Source organism: Citrus sinensis, chromosome 1 (assembly GCF_022201045.2).
Source record: "Citrus sinensis cultivar Valencia sweet orange chromosome 1, DVS_A1.0, whole genome shotgun sequence".
Lineage (NCBI taxonomy): Eukaryota > Viridiplantae > Streptophyta > Magnoliopsida > Sapindales > Rutaceae > Citrus > Citrus sinensis.
This window is the reverse complement of record NC_068556.1, coordinates 6,316,490-6,338,974: the sequence shown is the minus strand read 5'-3', so window position 1 is coordinate 6,338,974 and position 22,485 is coordinate 6,316,490. Positions and strand designations below refer to the sequence as shown.

Genomic DNA, 22,485 nt, shown 5'->3' with positions numbered 1-22,485 from the left:
CTCCTTAGTGGCAGTGGTGCCCCAAAAGCTTCACAAGCAATTTGTGCCGCAAATGGACATCAGAAAGTTGTACCACTTAGGCAGCAGAACCATTGAACTAGACCGATGCTGTGACGAGCGTCGGCCTGTGAACTCACCTCCGCCGTCGTCTCCGTCCGAGGGACAAAGCAAGTTGCGGTGGATAGTGCTGCTGATGAAATTTAAGAAAGAGAAGAGGAAGATGTTCCAGGTTCCATATGATGCCTACACTTACTCTCAGAATTTTGATCAAGGGTTTGCATGGGATGAGCCTGATAGCTTCTCTCGTTCATTCTCTGTTCGTTTTGCTGATCCTAACAGGATCTTTCTCATGAAATCACAGGGATGATGCAAGAAAACAACACTTTCAAACTTTGGCTCCTATAATATTTTTGCCTTTTTTGGGCTTATGTACAGATTTGTATATATAGTCTTTAGTTACAAGTTTGAAGCATGATCTATGATGACTTGTTTCCTTGTATCTTTATTGGTGCTTTCTTTCTGTTAGTTTAATCTGAAAAGTTCAATAGTTTAATCTGAAAAGTTCTAAAGTTCTCTTTATTTTTTGGTTCATCGTTTTTCCCTTTTGGTTTAGTCTAAATTTGATGCAAGATACGAATGAATATTAAAATTTTAATTGTTATTGGCGTTGTGTTCTCGCTTTCGGGATCAATGTAAAGAAATTAAGAAAGTAATGATTTTACTGAGATTAACTGGATTTTAAATTAACCATCGTCCAAAGAGAATATATATATATAAGATAGGAAAGCGCGATTGTTCCCGTGTATCTTTTTTACTTTATTCACCACTAGGATGAAATATTGCTTTTGTAGAGTATGAGATTCTCTGGTATCTAAACCTTTTCTTTTCTATATTATATTCATGTTGAAGCCGATATCATAATAGAATAAGGGTTTTTATTGTTATTTTTGTGATTATGATTTTTAGATATACAATTTAAAAGCTGAGTCTATCGGGAAAAGAGATGTATCCTACTTAGATAATTTCTTATGCTGGTTAATGTAGGACACAATTTAATAATTTAATTTAGTAAAATTTATTATAAAAAAGTAATAATGAAAAAAAGGAACACTTGATAATGTATACGAAGTAGAAAACAAACAATTGTGGAGCACACATTCCTGAAATTGAAGAGCAAAGACAGGTTGTATAAGATGCAATTGATGTGTCTTGAAGTGTTGTCAGGCCACCTTTAAGTTTTGAGCTTGACATTTAATGACCATAAGATGTATCGTTGTGATACAGCAAAACAGCTTGTGAACTTTGTTAGATGTAATTATTTGGATTTTTTTTGTTTGAGAACAAATATATTATAATTTAGTTTCTATTAAGAGTGTGAAACCATAGACTTAAGCATAGTCTAAATCGACAAGTTTTTTATCCCCGACCCTCTACATGTTTATAGGAAGGGATTTCAAATTTTTTTTAAAGTTATTGTATTGATGGATTTATCCCTTATCATAATTACGTAAATAGTGTTCAACTTCAGTGGAAGTGACCCTAAACACCAATAATGCAGAAAGTGGTAGAAATTAATTGTCATTTGCAGCATCCTTATCGTCTTGTGTCTATCATAATTATTTGTAACCACATATTATTGTATGTCTTTAAAAAAAAAAACATATTATTGTATGTTGCATGATCACTATTTTATTATAGTTCTTTTGTCCTTATAAAATTCTCTCTTTGGGATTGACAGTTAAATCTCTCGTGAACAGTGAGCTGCTAGAAGCCTGGAACCCTACCTTCCACAGTCCTCGAAGATTTTGGTTCTTAAGTTACTAAACTAATAGCTATATATGCGAGACTGCAGAAGAAAGCAGTAGAAGAATTTTGTTAATGCTTCAAAAGAATATTTTGAAATGGTGAATGATTGAAAAAGATGTTGCTTCAATCGCAATCCAAAAAAGGGGTTTAGCATAAGCTTATGCCCCTTCCATAGCCAACATGTCATCAGCCCAATTTGTATCTCTAAGAGCATTTCTTGTTAAAGGGTTTTACAAAGCCAGATATAAAGTATCAGCTTCAAGTAATTTAATATGCTGAACTTCATAACTATTATTGCAAGTTAAAAGAGTTTTTAACACTCGGGGCAGCCATTTCCATTACAGTTTCTGTATGTTCTTCACTCCATCCTCTAGTATTATTTTTTCTTAGTAATTTCTGAAGTATATTTCTCTTTTTTGCTAGATCTTTTATAAATCCTTCTGCATAATTTAAACAACCTAAAAATTTTTGTATTTGTTGTTTATTTTCTAATTTATCTGGAAATTCAATTATTTTTCTTCCTATATGGCTCTGAAGTCTAATACCTTGTTTGTCTAGTATCATTCCTAAAAATTCTATCTTCTTGTGTTCTATAACTACTTTCTTACTAGATAATACTATTCCTTCCTTAATACATATATTAACAAATTCCTTTAAATGGTGCCTATGTTCTTCTACTGTTTCTGAAGCTATTAATATATCATCAACATATACTATGATATAGTTATAATTTCTAAATATTTTATCCATTCTACTTTGGAAAATTTGAGGGGCATTTTTTAGTCCAAAGGGCATTACTAACCATTCATAATGACCTTGTGGGGTGCTAAAAGCTGTATAAGGAATACTATTTTCTTCCATTTTTATTTGCCAAAATCCTATTTACAGTCGAATTTTGAATAATAGGTCTTATTTTTTACAAGATTTATTAATACCTCTTTATTAGGGAGAAAATATCCATCAAATTTTGTATATTTATTTAATTCTTTATAATTTATTACCATTCTTGCTTTTCCTCTAACTTGTTCTGCTCTTTTCCTGACCATAAATGCTGAGCTGTTATGTGGGCTATTGCTACTCCTAATGAGTTCAGATGAAAGATGCATATGTGAATGGCCAATTATGCATCTCACATCTATCTCAACAATTAAAGGATACTGAAAGGGTTTCTTTTACTTTCAAGCTTTGGTTTTCTTGTGATCAATTAGAGGACTTAATACCTGTATAGCAAGAGTCATATTCACATCTATCTCGAAACTAACGGATACCGAAAGGGTTTCTTTTACTTTCAAGCTTTGATTTTCTTGTGATAAATTGGAGGACTTAATACGTGTACAGCAAGAGCCATATTCACCACTTCAAAGACATCTACAGGTAACAACCGCTAATCTATTGCTGCATTTTGAAAACTACATCAGCAAATGTCGAGGTGCTTTAATTTGACAGCCACAAACATTATTGTTTTTCATGAATGTTAAATATTAGAATTTGGGTGAAAAATGGGGGTATCTCTGTCATTTGAAAAAACTAAGCAAAACTCTCTTATGTTTTAAAAAAGATAGGTTCAAAAACTTGGTATTGATAACAGTGTTAGTTTTATATATTATTTTACTATTCTACCTTTAGTCACAAATTTTAAATATTTTGAGAACATTTTTTTTACGCAAAATGGCTTATATGTCCTTAATGATTAAACTAATTACATAACGAATTACAAATTATAGAGAAAAATGTCATAAATACCTCTAGTAGTTGTATAAACTGACGGAATGTAACAAAACATGCCCTAAGTGTATGAAATCTAAGATTCTAAATGTACCTCTTAAAATATAAAATAAAACAATCTGAATATACATGCAGATAAAGATCAAATAAATAATTGGACTAAACACAATAAATTCACTCATGATTGCAAATGAATAATATATAATAAATTAAAGAGAGGAAAAAATCACTATACGAAAGCGATACAAAAGTAACTAATGACAAAATAATAAATCACACACACTTGCTATTGTTTGATGAGAAATAATTAATTAAAAATCGCTTAATTAGCTTAAGCAAGCACACAAGCAACAATAACAATGGTCATAAACAACAAAGGGTGTATGGTATGGCCTAACCTATGCTTCTCTAACAAAACGAGTAATTTTATGCCAGATTAATTAAGCAACAAATAAAATTTATCAAATTTGTTATATTCATTTACATAAATACTTTATACAATTATTCAAGGTACTTATGACATTTTTTGTACTTATAATTTTTTTTTCATACTTTACAATTTGTTATTAAATTAATTTAATTATTAAGGATATATAAGTTATAAAAAATAATCAAAACATTTAAATTTTATAGTTAACATCATGACTAGGGGTAGAATAGTAAAATGATATATAAAACTAACACAATTACAATTGTAGGAAGTTTAAATCCATTTCAAAACATGAAGAGAATTCCACTTAATTTCTCTAAACAACAAAGGATAATTCTCATTTTACCTTAGAATTTGCAGTTAATAGAAATAACAAAATTGGAATGAAACATTTTTTAAAATTTTGAATTATACACGTAAGAATGGATGATTATATGAAAGAGAAAAAATTAATGTGTGTGTTTGTGTGCGTGTAATAAGCTTTTAATTAGGAATATCTGACTATATTAAAGTCATTGACAAATTAAAAGACAAAAAAATACAAATTTCAGTAAACTACACGCAAAGTACATTGTATTGGAGTTTATGTTTTTTAATTTTTTGTTTCCTTTTAACTCATCCATGATTTAATATAGTCAGGAATCCTTGATTGGGTCATTTTCCTATATATGTATGTGTGTCATCTCAACTACGGATACTTAAATGTAGATTTCATGTGGATTCGCTATTACACCATATGGTGTTATAGTGTTTTTGTTCAATTAAACTCTCATGGCATGTGATGTAGTCATCTGCACCTATATATATACATGAGTGAATTTCCAATCAAGAATCCCCAACCATATTAAAGTAAGGGATAAAGTAAAAGATAAAAAAATATATATAAATTTTAATACACTATAAGACAAAATACACAGTATGTAGTGTATTAAAATATCGTTTAATAACTTTTCCAAACTTTCCCAATATTTTAAAATTTTGGATCAGATCAGGAAAGTTTGGAAAAGCTATTAAACCATAGGATTTAATATATTTAAAATTTAAAGCACATAAGTGGTGTGGTTTATGCGTTTTTCCAAAACTTTTCTATCACTTTAAAATTATACATTAGAAAATATATATTATAATATGTGTTTGTGTGTGTGTGTGTGTGTGTTATATTATAAAATAGACTATATTTTTAATAAAGTAATTGATCCGTTATTGAAAAATTACTCTCTCTCCCTCACACGCACACACATTTTGTACTCGTATTAAGGTGTGGATATCTGTATGTTAAAATATTTAGATAGAACTAAAAGGAAAAAGAAAGAATTTTAATATACTAAAAAAATAGTGCAGTAGTGAGCCTGAGTTTTTCTTACCTTTAAGAGTCTTGTTAAGTTAAACTTGTGTAACTTACAACCCATGTCACATAGCAATAGGGCTCATTGTCATGTTATTAATTTTTACATATTTTACAAAGATTGTAAGTTATATAAATTACTATTTAGCAAAACCCTACCTTTAAACATCGTCCGCATTTAAGTTCCAACAATGGTTGGAACTTGACTCCCCTCTTAAGTAGGGGTCCATCTGTCTTCCCGCATTTAGGGTATAATAGATCTCCCTCCAGCATTAAAGTGAGGGTAGATCTCCCTCTAATATTAAGTAAGGATTGACTTCCAAACTGTGTTATAATAGAATTATTAAAGAGAATTTCGACTGATCTTTGATTGAAAATATCAGTTAAACTTTTATTATAATATAGGGTTCACCTATGTTGCAACGGGTGTAACGTACCCCAATTTTGTCTTTTGTAATTTAACTAATGTTAAATTTCACTGAACCTTTTTATTCATAAAATACTAAGAAATAATATGATACTTTCTACTTACATACAATATTAAAATTTTATTTAGCACCTTATATTCTTTTTATTTATTATTTTTTAAGTATTGAAGTACTTATTTGAATTACATCCAAGACATATTAATCCATGTAAAACACTAATATCAACAAAAGACAATAATACCCTTGAATTTATAAATTAACAAATGAAATTGAAGATTTTTTTCCTCTCTCCTCTCGCCTTCATCTCCATCATCATCACTCCTCACATTCATCTTCTTCCATTGTCATGATCTTCACCTTCATTTTCACATATTTTAAACTTACGGAATATTAATAAAATGACATTTTTGCCCCAAAATGTTCAAAAAATTTCATGGCAATCACTTCAATTCTAAACTCAAATCGGCCGCTCCTGTCAAAGCGAATTGTAATTTGCCTTGATGCCATCTTCTTCATTATGATGTCATCAAATCTCTTAGTTTTAGACCCATTATTCCAAATCCCGATCCCAAACTCATTAGCCTTCAACTAAAACATTTATTATGAACTCAATAACTCGAATTTTAACTAGCAGCAACAAGGATAATTCAAGACTCCCTTCCAATCTCAATCTCAAAGTCCAACAATCTGTAGGAGTGATGATGGTGGCCGTTCGTTTCCATTAGCATCGACAAATCCAAATCGTTTGCAAGTTTTGGTTGCTGCTGCTCTCTTTTTCATTTTGGTGGAGCTATTCTTGTTCTTGTTTTTCAGTGGACAAATAATTGGTCTCCAACAAGAGGTTTTGGATCTTAATCATTTACTTATGGAGACAACAATATCATTATTCGTCGAATATGACACTCAACATTGGAACCCAGATTATTCACCTGTAACAATAATGGCGCCGAATGTGGTGGCTTGGCATGGGTACGACGGAGCTGTAGCCGATGCGCGATCTTGTGAGGAGATATTGTTTGTGTTGCTTGTGGGTTTTTAAGCGACTTTAGGTATGGTTGTGGGTCACTAAGATTGATGAAGATGAGATTTGACAATGACATGCTTTTGTTGCTGGCTGTACTAGTTAATTCCATTTTCTTCCACCTTTGCCAAGAAGGATAATATTATCTTTTTAAGACTCGTAAACAAATTATAAATAAAAAGAGTGTAAGGTACTTAAATAAATCTGACAGTAATTAAATCATAAAAGATAAAAGTTAGGGTATTATATAACTGTTGCAACTTAGGTAAATCCTATAATATATCAGTATATAAAAAAAAATATTGTTCGCATTTTAAAATTGTTCCAATGTCCACGACCAAACACCACTCTATATTCGAACATTTGTCAAACAATAATTAAAAAAAATTTTAAAACTCAACGGTACAAAAAGACAGTTCGTTGTAACACATCATAACGCGCGTAAAATAGAGGAGAAGACAACACGACAACGTTACCATTACAATTTGGGACCTTTTTAAGTTTAACGGCACGACGTCGTTTCCGTTCTTCTTTTAGCTGTAACCAGACGAATAAAAAAATTAAAAAAAATCAGTGTCACCATCACTGAACATCATCTTCATTTTTCGCCGGGGTTAAGGGGTTTTCAACAAGCCATTCAACAAAACGTCACCGTTTCATCCAAATCGTCACTGAATCATGGCGACCGAGGTATCCATCAAAACAGACAGAGTGGAGAAATTTTTCGAGGACCTGAAAGCGCAAAAGACGATTCTGTCCTCGTGCATGCAGCTGTTCAAATCCCTAACCTCACACTTCACTTCCCTCGAAGATTCCCTCTCTCAGAAATTCAAATCCCTAGATTCTAAATTCCTCTCTCTCGATTCCACCTCCGCCCAAACCCTCGATTCCCTCAGCCATCGCGAGAACTCCATCCCCGACCGCCACAACGCTGCCTTTCGACTCATTCACGACCACAGGGACTCCGCACTCGCCGACTTTTTAAAACCCCCTAAGTTCGCAGATTTATCGGACACGTTAAAATCCCTCTGCCGTAGGATGGACTCCTCGGGACTGCTAAAGTTTATAATCTCTAAACGCAAGGAATCGGTGTCGTTGCGGACTGAGATTTCCCGCGCAATTTGGGAGGCCGTCGACCCGTCAAGATTGGTACTTGATGCTGTGGAGGAATTTTTGGCTCAAAAGAGAGAGAAAGTTGGGGTCACGGATAAGAGGTGGGCTTGTGGACTGCTCGTCCAGGCGATTTTTCCAGAAGGTTCGGGTAACAACGGTAAAAAGGCGGCAGTGGGCCCGGTGCATGCGAGAAAAGTTGTGGAGAGGGCCGCGGGAGTTGTGGAGAGGTGGAAGGAGGACTTCCGGGACAGTGAATTGGGCCCCGCAGAGGCCGTGATGTTTTTGCAGATGGTGTTTGGGTTTGGGTTGAGTTCAAGGTTTGATCAGGATTTTCTTAGGAAGTTAGTGATGGATTATGCTTCTAGGAGGGATATGGCAAGGCTTGCTGCTTGTTTGGGATTTGGCGAGAAAATGGAAGGTTTGATTTCTATAACCTTCAGCTTTGGAATGTGCATTGGTTTAGATGAAATGGAAATTTCTTTACATGCACTGCCGTTTAGCCATTCGAATTTCATTAGGTAACAAAGTTCTAGAGGAGGTTATGGTTAGTTCTCTGTCTGGAGAGATATCAAAGTTGTAGTTTTCACTTGCTTAGGGATTACATTAGAATGTCCATTCTTGCAATTTCTTCATTCTCTTTGCTACTGAAAGTTATGCATTTTGTTTTTTTTTTGCCAGAAGTCCTTAGCTAGATGTTTCATCAATGATGCATCACAAAGTTGCAATTTTCAACAGTGTATACTGAAAATATCGTTCACATTATTGGTTATGGATTCCGGACTTTTGGATTTGTGTACCAATGTGAATGTATATGGCATGCACAAAATGTGGTGAAATTATTGTACTCTACTTAGGATGAGGTACGAATAGCTTTAGCCTACTTTGAACTAAAGTTTATTTGAATGTAATTTTTACTAAATTAGTTATGCAACACCTTGCCTATAATCGGTATCTAGTTTATATGAGATTTACTTTTGTGGGTATTCTTGGGAAGTTTTCATGCACCTCATCACTTGGAACCATTCAGCTTTGCTAATGTATACCATGAATGCAAAAGATGAGAATTTTTGCTGGTTTCTTGCGTCAGGTGATGCTGACACTTACACTGTCACAACCATATATGTTTCTCCATGTTAAGATATATGTTTTCAAGAAAACAAGACATTTGGGATCTCTGCTATAATGCTTGGATTTTATTTTATTTCCCTTGGGTTTTCTCACTGATTAAAGTGTATCTTGTATATGAATAGACCAATGAGCTACAACCTAAAATCGGAAGTTGTGAATTCTGTAATCCAAATTGTGCTCCTTTCTCAAAGGTGCATTAACCCAGTCTGCAAATTTTTAGCTGAGTACTAGACAGCTAATTGGACCAGCATAAACTCAAATCAAAGCTAAATATCTGCAAATCTTTTATTTGGATCTGACTGAGAGAATTTCAGTGAAGGAAATACAGAAAATGGCTGAATAATATTTCTGTTGCTTATTTTATTACCTGTTAATTGCTTTCACACCCTCCACAAGGAGTGAAGATGTGCTTGGTGTAGATCTGGATGATATTTCAAACTTGTCTTTCTATTGTATGATCTAAGACTGTGATAAGCGAAATTGCAAATTTTGTATGTATTTGCATTATGTGATTAATCATGTTTCTGCATACTAATTTAGAATTGATTTCAACTGCTGTATTGATTGAGAAAAACTCCACTTTTGCAGATATAATTGCTGAATTGGTGAAGAGTGGCAAAGAGATAGAAGCTGTGTATTTTGCTTCTGAGTCTGGTTTAACTGAAAAATTTCCTCCAGTTTCTCTACTCAAGTCCCATCTCCGGAACTCAAAAAAGAATTCTACTTCCATATTGAAGAATGGCAATCATAGTAATTCTGCAACGGTATGTTGACATTTACCTTGTATTTTTATTTACCATTAGATTCTGATATAGGACCATGATTTATTATGCTTTCTTTTGGAACCATTAACTAATGTTATTTGAACTTTTAGGAAGAGTCAAACAATTTGGAGTTGAATTCAATTAAAGCTATCATCAAATGCGTGGAAGACCACAAGCTTGAATCAGCGTTCTCTGTTGATAACTTGAGGAAGAGAGCTACTCAACTTGAAAAAGTCAAGGTGGAAAGGAAGAAAAGTTCAGCAGCCACCAACAGCAAGCCCCAAAACAAGCGAGGCCATGGTGCTAGTAATAGCCGAGGCAGTGGACCACCTGCTTTTCGTCCAGCTAAAGCAGCCAAGTTTTCAAACTCTTCCCAATCTTTCAGCCGCAGGAATCCGGCTCCCAAAGCACAGCATAGCCCAGCTGCTAGGTACTCTGGGCCTTACGGGTATCCTAGTCAGAGTGTCTATGAAGGTCCTAGTACTGCTCATTATGCATCAACTTATGGTGTGCCTCACACTCAAAGCCTTGCAGCAATACCGCAGCAACACTACTCATTACCTGCAGACAATATGGGTTCTGCTGGGTTCAGGGCCAGTGGTTCTTATACTGGGCAGACTGGCAGCTATGGTGCATATGATTATAGCTCTGCTCCAGTGTCCTCTTACCAATCTTCATCATATACACACTAGTTTGTTAGGTGCAGTAGGCAATAATTTAGGAGATTTTGTTCGTAATCTTTCTTTTTCCATTTTTGGGGCCGCTCCTTTTTTGTGAGTTTTGTTAGAGATGATACTAATAATTTCAATTGGAAAAGTTGAAGCTGATGATCGAGGTGATATATTTTTCAAAGTTTTAACAATGTGCAATTGTTTGTTTGCTTTTCAAAATGGGCTTTACTAGGCCCAATACAAGTCTCGTAAATTGTTTAAAGCGGTGGACTATTAATGTCATCATCATCCATATGGACAAATCTACGACAGCCTTCAATATGGATGGGGGGTCTGGCCTGTTAAGACTAAATGGCTGCTGGGCGAATGTGTGCATGAACACCAAAGCCACCGCCACTCCACCATGCAACACCACTGTTGTCGCCCTTTCGCGCCTAAGGTTTGATTTTAAATTTGAGTTTAATTTTTTAATTTATGTTTGATTTCTAAATTAGTGTTTGATTTAATTTGCTTTCAATTTAAATGCGTTTGTCCATAATAAGCAAACATTCGCAGCAACTGCAATTGAGCATTTTTTAATTTTTGAGTGAAAGGATTCATCATTTTCTACAACGCTATTGTAATTCATTTTTGATTCCCCAATGCCTGTGAGTTCTTGCAATAGGAAATTACTACTTTTGGATCCTCATAGCGATAATAAGAGTTCGTATCACTATAATAGCTATCATGAATCGGTGAAGATGTCACTGAGGTTGATGATTTGTCTCTGTCTCTGTCTTTGTCTTTGCCTTTGGATTTTTCATACTGAAACATGTCATCCAATATAGCCTCCAAGACCTTGCTTTGATTTTCTCCTCATTTTTATTATTTTTGCAATTATTAACTGCTTGTTCATGAAATCAAACCAGATTCTTAATCTTTGATTAACCAAGATCAATTGCAACAAAGCATCAATTCAAAACAAAGAATTACGAATTAAGAAGAAGAAGAAGAAATAGAATTAAGGACAAAAGATTAACATGGTTCGGTACCAAAGTACCTACATCTACGACTGAAAGCAGCAGGGGTAAAGCTTTATTAGATCTGATCAAGATTACAATGCACTCTTAAGAGGACTAGAAATAAATTCCTCTCACACAAAATTTTTCTTTCGCACATAATCACTTAAAGATTGATCTTACAAAAAGTGCTTTTCCAGCTTGTTTTGCCTTTTATATATATGCCAAAAAATAACCAATTACAATAACCACTTTAACCACCAGGGGGCCTTACTCTCGCTGACTAAGCTTGCCACCTCAACATACATAACCGAATATAACTAACTAACTTCCACAAATCTTCACCTTAGTTTATTCAGTTATAGCTTTACCCATCACATTAGTAATAGTTAACTTGACTTACAAGTTAATAATTCCAATTAGGTTCAAGGAGTTCTTGAACTTGATTGTTAGTAATGGCTTTATTAACATGTCTGCAGGATTCACTTTAAAAGGAATTTTGACGGCATTAATCACTCCATTTTGAATTGTTAGGATCAATCATTTACCACTAGGTTAAAACTTAAGCTGATAGGTAATGTACAACTTTATTTTCTTATATCATAGAAGCGTAGAGCCCCACATTAAGCGGCGAGTGGACATGAGAAGTTGCGCATTTCTATCAATAGACTAAACAATTACACCCTAGTAACCGCAACAATTTTTGCAATAGTGAAAACTTTCGTAGTGGAAGATGACACTTTATAAAATGTGACCATAATTATATACATATACACTATTTTTTACTTTTAATAGTATTATAAATTATTAATACTAATATATCACTAAATCAAACATTAAAAATCACGTACACTAAAATATCATAAATAAAAAATTTTTATTAGAATTTATAAATCATCCAACTCTTATCCTAAGAATTAAAAAATTCAAAATTTTTATGTTTGATCCACAAACGACTGCACCACATAAAAATGAAGAGAGGAATATTATATTTAAAAAATTCAAGAACAAAAGTTAAAAAGCAAAATCGCTAAATCATCTCTTTCGCCATTTCATCGTATTGTGAATGAATCGAAACTTACAGAACACACCCACCACCACGCCGCCGAAACCCCCAAAACCTCTCCCGTCATTGCCGTCATTGCTTTAGACTGCCCACTGCCGTCCTCTCCCGTCATCTCCCGTGCACCAAAGTTGGAATCCGCTGCCGTGAGTTATGATTTTGGGCCGTCACCAGTAACAAATCCACTGCCATCATCACCCTTAGGCCGTAACAGCTTCCAGCCATCAATACTCAGCCGTTCATCACTGGTGATAACTTCTCAGCCTTCGTCCCGTCGCTGCCGTACTGCCTCAATCTCCGCCATCGCTGCCATACTGCCTCAATCTTTGTTCAAGGTAAGCTCAATCCCGTGACTCCCTCAATCTCTGCCTTTTTTGTTTAATTTGTTTCACTGATCTTCTTTTTCGTGCTCTCCTTAATTTTTAATTCACTGCAATTAAAAATTTATTAACATTTATTTAAATAATTTTGTTATAATGATTCTTTCGTCGCTTGCTTTAGCCTAGCGTTCCATGTTTTCAGGCTTTAAAAATATTGTATGATTTGAGTGTGATAATGTTAAAGCTTCGATTTTAATTTTAATGAAGTATTTTCAAGTCAAATGGCTTGAGTTGAAAACCCATAATGCTGCTGTTGCATTTTTGGTTAGATGATTACTTGGCCAAAGCCATCGAGTGCATGGTTCGATTGGTGAATTAATTAAATTTAAGAAAAGAAATATCTTCCAAAAGCCTAAAGTGTGAAACAGTGAGAGTGATATACTGACTCTCTGAAAAAAATCCTCTGCTTTCGTTTCCAGCTCCTGAAGCAGGAGATCTCTTCTCGCTGTCTGGTGGATCATATTTTTTTTTCTTTTAGGTGTGTGGGTGGTTATTTTGTTTCAGCTTCCTCCTACCATATATAGGTGTAAGGATGACTGTGTTGTGTCCATCCACGACCTGTGATAGTTGTTATGAGTTGTTGTTGAGCTTTTTAGTGAATAAGTGTTCTATTTCTAGATTTGTAGTTTGTGTGTTCCAAATCTGGAAAACTAGAGACTATAGATCAAGCATTGCAGTAGATTTGTTCCAGTATGAGCAGTTAGAAAGACTAACTATGGTGGTGGAGACTTGCTTAATTGCGATTGTCCTTCTCATTGTTCTCTTCTCAAGATTGCGCCAGGTAATATGGTTGGCGAGGTATTTACTTTAGCTTTGTGTAAAAGTATGTTTAGAGGGAAATGATGTGGTGACTTTTGTGCTAAGTAATTACTAGATCATCTCTGAATTATGACTGGGATCGAGTTTCGGGCTTTGGCAACAATATTGTAAGTAGTGTTGCAGCAGAACTCATTCGCTTTTATATACATTATAGTAATGATATTTTATTAAGCTACAGTACTAAAAGGCTGTTTGTGACTGGTATATGATGAAGTGGATGAAATATGCTTAAGCTTTATTGGGTTTAGTTAAAGATGGGATCTTGGCAGGGCATACACATAATATTTATAAAACTAGTAAGCAATATTAAATAATAAAAATTGATGGAGGAATCATAGAACTCAAGAATGACAGAGTTAGATAATCGAATAGAGAAAGAGATAAACATGTGGTACTCTGAGAAAGAATATTGTTAGCTACTGTTTTTTAAACGATTTATCTTTACTATATATAAAAAATTCATAGCAGCTTAGCTACCCTTCTTTTTTATCATTGTTATTCTGTTCTTGTTCTTGTTATTATTATTAGTAATAAAACTTTGTAACAAACAAATTTGTGGAGTCAAAAGCTGTCCTGTGAACAGTTACCATGAAAATTCTTGCGTTTGGAAGCTTCAAATTGTTTAGTTAAATTAATTTAAGAAACCCTTATTTGCTTTAAAACACTTAATAATTTACTAAAGTGAGAGAGAGATTAGGAGTATGCTAATTAAAGTGTTAACCAAGTTTAGTGGGGGGAAAATAAAGAAGCATTATAGATGAAAATTAGAGATGGGAAAAGATGCAGGAGAGAAGGAAAGAAAGTAACTGATCATAGAAATTAATTAGGACATGAGTTTATTCTTTTTTTAAATTAAAAGCAAAGCCATTGCAAAATTAAAGGGTTTGCTGCCCCTCATTCACTCCATGTCTTCTTAAAGTAAAGTACCATACCACTACTTCACTATCTCTTAGATTCTCGTGACTTTCAAGCAAACCTTTCTAATTTCTTTTTCTTTCAAATTCATCTAGTCTTTAAATGGTATATAAATATAAACAATAGATATCCCTTTTCCTTACATATGTATACCACATTAAGCGATTTTATCGGTCGAACTAATCAATTTATAATGATTAGGTAATACTTTATGAGGCTTCAATAATATACAAATCTATAAATTAAAGAAGATTCTTATTGCTTGACATGTCTATCTCATGCGAAGTTAATTTGTGGGAGCTAGTAGGCTGTAGTTAAGGGCACAAGTGCGCAATGCTGGAAGAAAAGAAAGAAACACAAGGAGGTGCAAGTTTGGCATTGGCAGGTGGGTTAAGTTAGTAGGGTATGTTCTGCTTTCAAGTATGTATGTGACACACATGCATGAGTTAATTCTTTGCTCTTTTTTTTCGTTTTTTATATATTTGATTAGAGAATTTTTTAAATTAATTTCAAGTTCTTTAATGAACCTAGCTAGGAATTGTAGCTGTTACAATAATTAAGCCGACTAGCTCTAGAAAAAGTAAGAAATATTTTGATAAAGAGATTCAAATATTTTTGGCCCCAAAACAAAAATCAAGCCCAAAGATCAAAAGGTCATGGTATTTCATGCCTGCTAATCTTTATGAATATTGCTTGTTAGCTATATAGATTACCGTATATTGGGCATCTCTATATGTGCTAATTTTTTAACCTTCAGCATTTTTCCATGGTACATTCAACATCAAGTCAAACTTACACAAGTGGCCGGTGTATATGAGTAATATGGTTGACTCATTTTGCTTGCTTGGGTATTGAAGAGCAGACTAGTGAAGCCCTCTGCATCATTTTGTTTCCTTCATTATTTTGAAGAGCAAACAAGTGAAGATCACTCCTGGCAATCACTATCAGTGGCGAAATTTGTAATAAATTTTAACTTGAAGGACACTTTTTTCAGAAAACAAAGCTGATGTATGAAGAGCATAAACATAGACACGTGGCAAGAGGAGGCCAGCGACTGATGCGGCGAGTGTTCTTAGCGACTGTCACTAGCACTCCTTACGCCGGAAAAAGGAAAAATTCCAAATTACCATTCATATAAAATTCATTGAATCGTTAAAGCACTCACGAAACCTTCAAGTTATCAAATCCCCACCAAAAAAAAAGAGGAATTTGGCAGTAACAATGCCGCAGGTGAAGATCATAGCGAAAAATTTCATGGACATGGTGGCGTCACTGACTGCCAGAGACCTCAATAAGCTCTACGAGAATCCCTTCATTTGCGAAGCCATTCTCAGGTAATACACATTTATTATTTTCTAATTTCATTTGTTTTGTTTTTGTCGAGTTAATTATCGTAACTAAGGCAATTGTTTGTTAAATTGTTACTAGATTATTCGTTGAGACAACAGCTTGCTGAACTGAAATTTGCAAAAAGAAAAAAAAGAAATGAAAATTTTATTTCTATAAATACAATAACTTGTCACAGATTCTTTTATGAGGCAATGCAAATTTTTTTTGTGTTTTGTTTGTGCGTTTTCATCATGTTTTTGGACGAACGTACTTGTAGTCAAAACGTCAGATTGTTTATATTTTAAGAATTAATTGCCAATTTTTTCTTTTGAGAGTAATGATACAGTAATGCTTGTTGTGATTTTTCCTTTTTGTGGTTCTCAGGTCACTGCCACCACTAGCAAAGAAGTATGTATTCCAAATGTTGTATATTGATGGTGCAATACCGGCTAAGACGATGGAGGAGTGGGTGCTTCCCGATGGGTTCACTAAGCACAAAGTAGCCATCGATCGGTTGGTTCAGTTGAGATTATTTTCAGAGGAAAAGTATGTAATTTCACTGAAATATTTTTACTTTATTTTCCAATATTGACTGCTAGAAACTGAGAAGAATGCTAAATCGCCGAAAATTTCACGACTATAAGCATTTTTTCTATTGACTGGCAGAACCAAAGGGGCCTAAATGATGTGAGATACGTTAAGCTTAATTTACTCTAAGAGAGTTGCTACAACATCTTGATTTGTCATCATGAGTTTCTTTTGTGAGATGTGAAATACAAAGCTCAGTTAGGAATTGGGTTATATTTGTTGACCATTTCTCACATCGGTTGTGTGTACTGCCGGTTAATATGCTGTCATGGCAAGTTATTTTAAAAAGTATTAAGTTTTGCAGCTTTATCTGTTTATATTTAGATGTATCTCTATATGCTTGAATGTTGTCTTCCAATTAATATCACTAGTATTCTTTTTTTTTTTAAAAAAAGAATTTGAATTTAATCTGTACTGTTTGCCCTATGCTGAATTGCTGATGTTCTTCATATTTTAATGACAGGAAGAAGGAAACCACTTATAGATTAAATTCAACATTCCAGTCTAATCTCCAGAAGCATTTAATAAATGGGTGAGTTTTTTGCAAGGAGGTTCCCTTCTGTATGTATTCTGTAGGGTCATGCAATTAAGAGGTTTGATGATGATAATTCATTGATTGACTGTCCTTCAAAATTTTGAAACCTGCGTTATACATTTCATTATCTTAAACTTGAACATATGAGATTGCATTGGTTTTGCAGCTACTTTCAAGCTTGTTTCTGAGCACCTTTGATCACATTTTATGTATAAAATTAATGATTCTAAACTTGCAGTGGAGCTTTGCCAAGGGAACCAATGCCTTCTGGTATTACTGCAAGGCTTCCAACCTTGGAGGACCTTGAGGCCTATGCCATTGGACAATGGGAGGTGTGAACTTTACCTGTTCTGTTCTTTCATGTTTAAGGATTTTTCATGCCAATCATGCTTACCTCAAGGAGATGCGATGACATAATTAATTACAATTGGTGTATCACTTCAGCTATTATCTTAAATCTTCCAATTCTGTAAAACCAGTGTTTCTTGCTGCAACTTATTAGTTCAGCCCAAGCTGAAAGGCCGACAAATTTCAGCTCTTCCATGATGAAGGTTTTCCAGCGTGGTCTTTTGATTCAAAGGTAGTATTTTCTCTCACATTTGTAATCGTCAATTTCTTGTTGCAAACAGTTGAGAATCCTGGTTCTTGCATTTGGTATCATGTTATTTATGTGCCTTGTTTGCAGGGATAAAGAAGCCCCAAGGTTAACAGAGAGTGGTTTTCAATTTTTGGTATGTGTGTTAATCACAAGATTTTGGATTCCCTCTTGTTTGAGCTAGTGGAACATATTTTTCATATGTTTAAATTTGCAGCTGATGGATACTAATGCACAGCTCTGGTACATCGTTAGAGAATATATCTCCAATTCCCAGGTGTGGCTTCTGATATTCTTTTCAGTGGTTTCTCTGCATCAAAATTTCTGCGCGTCCCTGTCTTTGATTCACTGGTATATTCTCTCTTTGTAAAAACTGAACTGAGTGAAGTATTCAAAGGGCAAAATAACGGATTGACTTATCTTTAAATCTCATTATGTTACCCAATTGTTCATTTTAGAACTTTGATTTTTATATTATGCACATGTTTATGTGATTAAAGAGTTCATATTTAGATGTATGTATATCTTTTTACTTTTAGAATATTAACTGCCTTCTTTGATTTTTATTCTATTTCTCAATAGATCTGTATAATTACTGCTAACACAAAGTAGAACTAAAAGATTTTCTTCTTTGGTATTTCATTGGACTATTTAATAGAGATAAAAGTTCACCAGTGATCTAATTATATGTGGGATAGCACGACTCTATGCTTGCTTATGGTCTACAATACCAATAATATATCATATAGCTTTTCTCATTTTCTTGCAGGAACGAGGCATAAATCAAGCAGATCTGATTTCTTTTCTTCTGGAGCTTAGTTTCCATGTCGCTGGGGAGGTAGCACATATACGTTCTATAGCTAAACACATTATTATTCAGTTATTCCATTTATTATTCAAGAAGTATGATAGATTACTGTTTGGCTCATACTTTTGGTTATAACAGAATTTCAAACATTTTTTGGGGTATCATTGTTGCATTGAATATTGTCTTTTGTTCTCTTATTCATTTTTGTAAGCTTATGTCTATCCTAGTATTGCTTTTAACTTCTCAGCATCTTGAGGTCCTTAAAATTTTTATGTCAAGGAATTCTCGAAGTGGTTTGAGATCTCACTTTATTGCTATACTCTTTGCTTCTTCATGTTATAGGCATATAATTTAAATACACTGAGTGAAATACAAAGAAGTATGATCAAAGACTTTGCAGACTTGGGATTGGTCAAACTTCAGCAGGTTGTACTAGTCTGTGCTACAGAACATGCTGGTTATCTCTGTTAATTTTGTATTACTTTGCTGGAGTTCTCATATGTTTTCCATGGCTATTCAGGGCAGGAAAGAAAGTTGGTTTATACCTACTAAATTAGCTACCAATCTTTCAATGAGCTTAACTGATTCATCAGCACGGAAAGAGGTATGCTGTTTGAGAAATCATTGACTCTCACTCTGAATAACGAATATGAAAGAATAAGTAAAATAATTGTAATTCCCCTTAATGTCGAATGTTGCAGACAATTGTGTGATTGAATTTTTTTTACAATGATAATTTTGTTTTGCAAACTGCATTAATTTTCTATTAGTTTAGGTCAATCTTGTCAAATTATTATTGTCAGAAACCAAAATGAGGTCTCATTTTTACATTCTCTAATTACATAGCTCATTCTACATTTTCTTCTCTTTAGGGGTTTGTTGTAGTGGAAACAAACTTCAGGATGTATGCTTATTCAACATCTAAGCTACACTGTGAAATTTTGCGTCTTTTCTCAAAGTAAGCCAGCCGTCTGCTTGATAAATTGTTTCTCTTCTATGTTAAAGTTCTGAATTACATTTTGTTATTGAACTACATTGGTCAGTCCTAAAACCTTTTGTTTAATATTTTGCCAATGTGCAGGATAGAGTATCAACTTCCAAACCTTATAGTTGGAGCAATAACGAAAGAAAGTTTGTATAATGCTTTTGAGAATGGCATTACAGCTGAGCAGGTGAGTTTGGTATTTAGTTGATCTGGTGATCTGTTTTTCCATAAAAAAATGTCCGATGTGGTCAATTACCTGCATATATGCAAGTAACTTCTGACATTCTTAATAATTTGCCCCTTTACACCTCTTTTTGGGTCCCAGCCATCCTCATCTCAACTAGGGGTGGACATGGGTTGGTTTGGGTTGAATTTTAAGTCAACCCAAACCAAACCATAAAAATTTGGATCCAACCCAAACCAACCCAAATATTTTTAACCCAACCCAAACCCAAACCATTTGGGTTTGGTTTGAATTTTATTATCAAAATATTTTTTATTTTAATAAAATTTAATTATATCAAAATTATAATAATTATTAATTGTCATTAATTATTAAATTGATATTAAAATATAAAAAAATATAGTGGATAAAAATTATAAATTTTACAATAACTTAATCTTTAAATTAAAGAATACTAGAAAATCAAAATAAAGTTTAATCACAAACATTATTATTTCTCAATAAATAAGAACGTACACTTTAATAATAAACTTTCACAAACATGACATTAACAATCTAATAATAAATTTTGTCACTTGTTATTTATTTAATTATGCAATATTTATTTTTATTTATCGTTTTGGTAGTTTTGCGTTATGTTGTCTACTTATATGCTTAATTTTATTTACATTCTGATATTATATAGTGTGTATGCTTTATGTTCTAATTTCATTATATGGTAAGCAAAGTTTTGTACATGGCCTAATATGGGCATTACATTCAATTATTGACCAAAAATTAGCCGCCATCTAACATATTGGACCCAGTCCAAGCTGAGTTATTATTGATCACTAGTAGAGTCTCCTGCTCTTTCTATGATGATCCTTCCATGTGGGAGGAATTATTTTTGTAAATAAGAAAAAAAATTTATGTTATTTACAACAATATTTATTTAATTTAAATTTATTTTTACACGTTATTTTCATTTTCTAACTGTTGACAATTGATCACGCTATAAAAAATTTAATGGTGGCCTTTCACTTATTTGTGTTCATTTATTTTGTTTTCATTTATTTCATTTGAAAAATTTGAGTGTTGTGGTTTTGTCTATGACCCATGGGTAAACCATACCCAATCCATAATGAAATGGTTTTCTATATAAAACCCACATCTAACCTATTTTCATGATTTACCCAACCCAACCCAAACCATTTAATTTGGTTTGGGTTTGGGTAAAACCATGGGTTGTGGGTTTATGTCCATCCCTAATCTCAACATACTTTTACATCAACCTAGATTATTATTATTATTATTATTTTTTGGGTGGAGAAGGTTTTTTGCGAGCTTACATACTGTTTCTAATATTCTTGTAGTCGAAATAGTTTTTTCTTTCAAAGTCGCCTTTTTTTTTTTCAATTACTTTTGCAGTCATTTTGACTCCTCTAACTCCATGATCGTTTGTTTTGCAGATAATTAGTTTTCTTCAGCAAAATGCACATCCTCGGGTTGCTGACAGAATACCATCTGTACCAGAAAATGTTTGTGATCAGGTCATAATTCTTTCTTGCATTCAGATGTATTGCACGTATCATTGCTTCATGACCTTCCATAGCAAAATTCTCGATATTTTCTACATAGTACATATCAATTAACAAAGATGATTATTTATATTCTAATATTTCAAATTCTGATGTTTCTTTGACAGATAAGATTGTGGGAATCCGATTTGAATAGGGTTGAAATGACCCCTGCACATTATTATGAGGAGTTTCCCTCGAGGGTAATCTGCGCATTTCAATTGGATTGATTTCTCATCTCACATCTTTCAGGGATTACATTTTAAAGTTACGTCATAAATCTTGTAGGATGTCTTTGAGGCTGCTTGTGATTATGCAAGAGATCGAAGTGGTTTGCTCTGGGAGGATTCAAAGAAAATGCGTCTAGTTGTTAATGCAGAAATTCATATGCACATGAGAGAGTTCCTTCGGGGTCAAAACAAGTAGAATGATATGTTTTCTTGGCCATGCAGAACTTACTGAACAAAAAGGATGACAAGCCATGTGTCGCTTGGGATTGTTGCATGGTAGGGTTGTCATAATTTGGGTTTTTCTTGCCTGGTTCGTATCTGCATTAAAGCTACCAGAGGCATTTTCCAGATTCATTGCAAACCAGATGGGGGAAAAAAGAAATCAAAGATTCTTTCTACCTAAAATAAACGGAGGTATGGTTGAAGTCTACGAAAAGTCATCCAATCCCTACATTGAGGGATGATGTACACTAGAAAATACGAAAGGAGGAAATTGTTGTGTTATCTTCTCTGTATATTTGATCTTTAATTTAACTTAATATGACTGAAATATGAATGATGGAAGTTTATAGAATTTAGATGGCAAGTTTTTTGTAAAAATTTGTATCAATTTGATCAAAATTCAATTTTGTAAGTCCGCCTTTATTTTATTTTAATTTTTTTTTTGACTTGCACAGCTTTGTCGAGTGCCCATTTTGTGGCTTGTAGACAAACTGACAAGTGGATCTAATTATGAACATTTGCTGTTTGCATTCGAAAATGTAGAGCAATAATTTTTCCTAGTAAAAGATAGAAATGAATGTAAAAACGTTGCTGCCCTTATCATAACTCTTCATTGTATTAAAGTATTAAATATATTATATTTGTCAATTGCACTGCATAGTATTATAATGTGGTCAACACAAAATCTTATGTGGTAGAACCTGCATAAACTAATTCCGAGGGGACGCGAGTTTTATAACTATTTTGAGACAAAAGATTATTTTTTGCTTTTCGTTCTCACCCTCGTTCTTTTTTTTTTTTTGAACTGATTAAGCATCATGTTATTGTATTACATAGAAATATATAC

General features: G+C 33.6%; 2 protein-coding genes across 11 annotated transcripts; both read left to right on the top strand.

The window, feature by feature from the left end:
• The first annotated feature begins 7,233 nt into the window (after positions 1–7,233).
• On the top strand, positions 7,234–10,599 carry LOC102609291 (FRIGIDA-like protein 4a). The gene is made up of 3 exons (XM_006475536.4): positions 7,234–8,286; positions 9,585–9,760; positions 9,871–10,599. Exons 1-3 carry the CDS (start codon positions 7,434–7,436, stop codon positions 10,450–10,452), a joined length of 1,611 nt encoding a protein of 536 aa, XP_006475599.1. The 5' UTR covers positions 7,234–7,433; the 3' UTR covers positions 10,453–10,599.
• A 1,768-nt stretch (positions 10,600–12,367) lies between these two features.
• Positions 12,368–22,050, top strand: LOC102608810 (general transcription and DNA repair factor IIH subunit TFB2-like). 10 transcript variants are annotated; one of them, XM_052436425.1, is made up of 17 exons: positions 12,368–12,827; positions 14,914–14,991; positions 15,469–15,940; positions 16,320–16,481; positions 16,987–17,055; positions 17,297–17,390; positions 17,538–17,638; positions 17,744–17,789; positions 17,871–17,930; positions 18,423–18,491; positions 18,804–18,887; positions 18,982–19,065; positions 19,334–19,419; positions 19,543–19,633; positions 21,079–21,159; positions 21,315–21,389; positions 21,475–22,050. In XM_052436425.1, exons 3-17 carry the CDS (start codon positions 15,828–15,830, stop codon positions 21,610–21,612), a joined length of 1,353 nt encoding a protein of 450 aa, XP_052292385.1. In that variant the 5' UTR covers positions 12,368–12,827; positions 14,914–14,991; positions 15,469–15,827; the 3' UTR covers positions 21,613–22,050. The 10 variants fall into 10 exon arrangements, with proteins under 10 accessions (XP_052292385.1, XP_052292369.1, XP_052292383.1 ...); XM_052436409.1 differs by having other exon boundaries at positions 15,364–15,940; XM_052436423.1 differs by having other exon boundaries at positions 14,911–14,991.
• Positions 22,051–22,485: the final 435 nt, after the last annotated feature.

Bases quoted from the DNA above. Each gene is read 5' to 3' on its own strand.
- LOC102609291 (XM_006475536.4), top strand. From the start codon at position 7,434: ATGGCGACCGAGGTATCCATCAAAACAGACAGAGTGGAGAAATTTTTC. The intron at 8,287-9,584 runs GTTTGATTTCTA...CCACTTTTGCAG, and splicing joins ATTTGGCGAGAAAATGGAAG to ATATAATTGCTGAATTGGTG. The intron at 9,761-9,870 runs GTATGTTGACAT...TTGAACTTTTAG, and splicing joins ATCATAGTAATTCTGCAACG to GAAGAGTCAAACAATTTGGA.
- LOC102608810 (XM_052436427.1), top strand. From the start codon at position 15,828: ATGCCGCAGGTGAAGATCATAGCGAAAAATTTCATGGACATGGTGGCG. The intron at 17,056-17,296 runs GTGAGTTTTTTG...CTAAACTTGCAG, and splicing joins CAGAAGCATTTAATAAATGG to TGGAGCTTTGCCAAGGGAAC. The intron at 18,888-18,981 runs GTTGTACTAGTC...ATGGCTATTCAG, and splicing joins GATTGGTCAAACTTCAGCAG to GGCAGGAAAGAAAGTTGGTT.